Raw genomic sequence first — 3691 nt, forward strand, 5'->3', positions numbered from 1 at the left:
CAGCCTGCGGGCCTGGCCCGGGAGCTTCCCTCTGCCCCGAGGCTGTCCCGGGGGAGGCCCGGCGGAGCTCTCCTGCCCGAGAGGGTAGGAGATGAGAAGGCACTGTGTTCTCATGAATTTGCCGTATATCTTTGTTTTCTTCAAAGAAAAAGTTGAGGTCATGTCATCTGCTCAAAGTTGAGTAGTTTATTCAAAATAAATTGAAAGTTTCTGATTATAAAAGTGTGTGTAGATTTCTTTCTTCAAAGCACCCTTCACGTAGCCTCCTGAGGGAGCATCCAGGGTACGGCCTCGGCACCGAATGCGCGGCCTTTTGGTCAGCCCCTCCTCCGGGCCTGCGAAGGCCCCGTGGCCTGACCACCTTACTCTTCTAGGGAGAGGACACCTGTGGAGGGAGGTGGGCTAGCCGAGCTCCTTTCCATCCCGTACAGGCCAACCCCCCCCCCCCCAAAAAAAAAAAAAACGGATCCCTGGCTTGTCCCACAGCCCCTGCTGAGGCCCTGGGCCCCTCCCGGTCGGACGTGGGAGCTTAGGGCTGCGGAATATGGCCGGGGTGGGGTTGGGTTCCAGCGGTTCTCAACCTGTGGGTTGCGACCCCTTTGGGGGTCGAACGACCCTTTCACAGGGGTCACCTAAATACATCCTGCATATCAGATATTTACATTACGATTCATAACAGTAGCAACATTACAGTTATGAAGTAGCAACGAAAATAATTTTATGGTTGGGGGTCACCACAACATGAGGAGCTGTATTAAAGGGTTGCGGCATTAGGAAGGTTGAGAACCACTGGTAGATGGTCCTGGGTTATGAAGATAGGACTCGAGAGAGAAACTAGAGATGTTGGAGTCATGCCAAAGGTTGAGGACAGGAAATACAAGGTATGGGTTCCCATTGAGGGTCCATTTGTGGCGACAGGAGTGGCAGCAACATCAGTGACAGCTCAGGGGTGAAGGCTGCAGAGCTGTGGGCGGCATGCACGGGGCAGTCAGGCCAGAGCAGCCCTGGACCCTGTGGTCGGAACTCCGAGGTTCTCCCCCTTGAGCCTCACAGGCTGAGAGAGACATGGGCTCTGCCCTCAGGGGTGGGGGGGCAGAGGGGACACGGAGGGAATTGGTCACAGGTGAATGTTTTCTCTGAGGCAGCAGGGCCAGCGGCCACTCCTGCAGGTCACGGGGCTGAGTACCATGGCCTTGCACCATATCCTCGGCCATCTTAAAAAAGAAGAGAAGCCCCCTCCCCTTTTTAACTTTCAGGAAGAAAAAAAAAAGGAAGAGAAGCTCTCACTGGTGTGGCTCAGTGGGCAGCGTCGGCCTGCAGACAAGGGTTCTGGGTTCAATTCCGGTCAAGGGCACATACCCAGGTTGCAGGCTCGATCCCCAGTTGGGGGCATGCAGGAGGAGGCAGCCGATCAATGATTCTGATCTCTCCCTCTCCCTTCCTCTCTGAAATCAATAAAAGTACATTTTTTAAAAAAATATGGTTCCTTTCCCCCTTAAAAAAAAAAAAAGAAGATAGCAAAGTCTAGGGCAGTGATGGCGAACCTATGACACGCGTGTGAGAGGTGACACGCGAACTCATTTTTTTGGTTGATTTTTCTTTGTTAAATGGCATTTAAATATATAAAATAAATATCAAAAATATGTCTTTGTTTTACTATGGTTGCAAATATCAAAAAATGTCTATATGTGACACGGCACCAGAGTGAAGTTAGGGTTTTTCAATTTGCTGACACGCCGAGCTCAAAAGGTTCGCCGTCACTGGCCTTGGGGAAGGACTTTCCCACGTGGCCCAGGGGTTCCTGCAGCAATCGGCGTGGCCCACGGACTGGCTCTGCTCGGGGCACCGAGGGCCCAGCATTGATCTTGGCTTGTTAAGCCAATCCTGTTCCCGGGAGACAGTCACACTGACGTGCGCTGAGCACACGCCCAGTCAGTCCTCGCTGCCCACATGCCACAGCTCACCTGGAGGAAAGTGCACCTGTTCATGTTAGAAACTGGAAGGCCCATTTTTGTAACAGAGCACAGCGCCCAGATGTGACTGTCAGTGACCTGGCCCTGCCTGCCACCCCTCGAGGTGAGCCTGCCGAGAGATTTAGACAGCAAAGGGGTGGTCGGTTTTAAAAGGCCAAGAAATTGTAGTTTATGATACGATTGTGAAATTCCCACAGCCAACAGATGGAGCAGAAAGGGGGTGAAGCTGCACCCCTTCCTCCCCTCAGCTGCTTGCTTCCTGCTGTCTGAGATGAGCTAGCAGAGCAGGAGCTGTGCCTGGCAATGGGCATAACTCCACTGGAGAGGGTCCTAGGAAGGGAGGGGCATGGAGTTTGGAAAAGGAGTTTAGGGAAGTATATTTTTTATTGATTTCAGGAAGGGAGAGGGCACGAGAGAAAGAAACATCAATGATGAGAGAGAATCATCGATCAGCTGCCTCCTGCACACCCCCACACTGGGATCGAGAGATGACCGGGGAATCAAACCTTGACCTCCTGGTTCATAGTTCGATGTTCAAACACTGAGCCCCACTGGCCGGGATAATTGTAGATTTTAAAAGGCTAAAGAAGAGCCCTAGTCAGTTTTGCTCAGTGGTTAGAGTGTCGGCCTGCGGACTGAAGGATCATGGGTTCGATTCCAGTCAAGGGCAAATACCTTGATTGCAGGCTCGATCCCCAGCCCGGGTCAGGGCTCCTGTGGGAGGCAGCCAATAGATGTCTCTCTCACATTGACGTTTTCTGTCTCCGCCCCTCCTTCCACGCTCTCTAAAAATCAATGGAAAAAAGTATCATCGGTGAGGATTAACAAAACAAAAGGCTAAGGAGGAAATGGTCTCAGTATTCATTCATGGATACCAGGAAACCATGAACATCCTTGGTAAAATTGTGACGACCAGAAAATGCAGGTGGGGGGGGGGCGCTTAGCTGGGTGAGGAGAAACCGCCAGTGGGACCTGCCTCACGGGTGTTACCCTGGGGCACATGCATCGCTGCCCAAGGAGAGCCCAGCCCTGCAGAGCTGGGAGCTTAAAAATGCCCAGGCAGGCAGCTGGCCACTGGTCCGTCCTTCCGCCCCCAGATCTGGCAATATCCTCAGAGGCGGTGGCGTCTCAGTGATGGACGAGTCCTGTCCTCCTCCTCCATGTGCGGCTCTGAGGCAGGAGGGTTCCCGTGCGCCCGCTGCATCCTGACCCTTGGGCCCTGACCTTTCCGGTGCTGGAGGCCCTCTGACCAGCCCGGGCCGCCCCCCTCCCCCATGCGACCCCGCACATCGGACAACTTCTTCCTGAGCCTGACTCCTGCAGGCCCGGGAGGTCCAGGCCGACCACAGAGCGGACCTCCCAGGCGTTCCCTCCCCCAACCCCCACCCTCCAGGCGACCTTGACCTCCTATCCTGGCGAGTGTCGGCACCAAAAGCTACGGGTCCCATTCCATCACGTGCGCAGTCACCTGCCCCGCGGCGCCCGCACACTGGCGCAGCCCTGAGTCATCCTCTGGCCCTGCCTCCTGCTGGCGGCCGCCGCACCCGGGAGCGAGAGATGCGGGCCCTGCTTATCCGGGAGGAGGGAAGTGCGTCCAAACCAGGAAACAAGCTCCCGCTGGGCTCCCTTGGGCGCTGCCGCTCTGGTTTGCATGAACTGGACGGCATGCCCCCCGCCCTGCGCTAACGCAACCCGAGAAGACGCGCCGATGTGGGCCG

The 3691-nt window shown here is 55.2% G+C and overlaps 1 protein-coding gene across 1 annotated transcript in view; it reads left to right on the forward strand.

The window, feature by feature from the left end:
* Nucleotides 1–851: 851 nt before the first annotated feature.
* Nucleotides 852–3691, forward strand: part of P4HTM (prolyl 4-hydroxylase, transmembrane (endoplasmic reticulum)) — an 11534-nt gene continuing 8694 nt past the window's right edge. The window contains exon 1 of the mRNA XM_014538982.1: nucleotides 852–881. Within this exon, the coding sequence (XP_014394468.1) occupies nucleotides 852–881 (30 nt within the window). The remainder of the gene's footprint in view (nucleotides 882–3691) is intronic.

This window comes from Myotis brandtii, unplaced genomic scaffold (assembly GCF_000412655.1).
Source record: "Myotis brandtii unplaced genomic scaffold, ASM41265v1 scaffold207, whole genome shotgun sequence".
Lineage (NCBI taxonomy): Eukaryota > Metazoa > Chordata > Mammalia > Chiroptera > Vespertilionidae > Myotis > Myotis brandtii.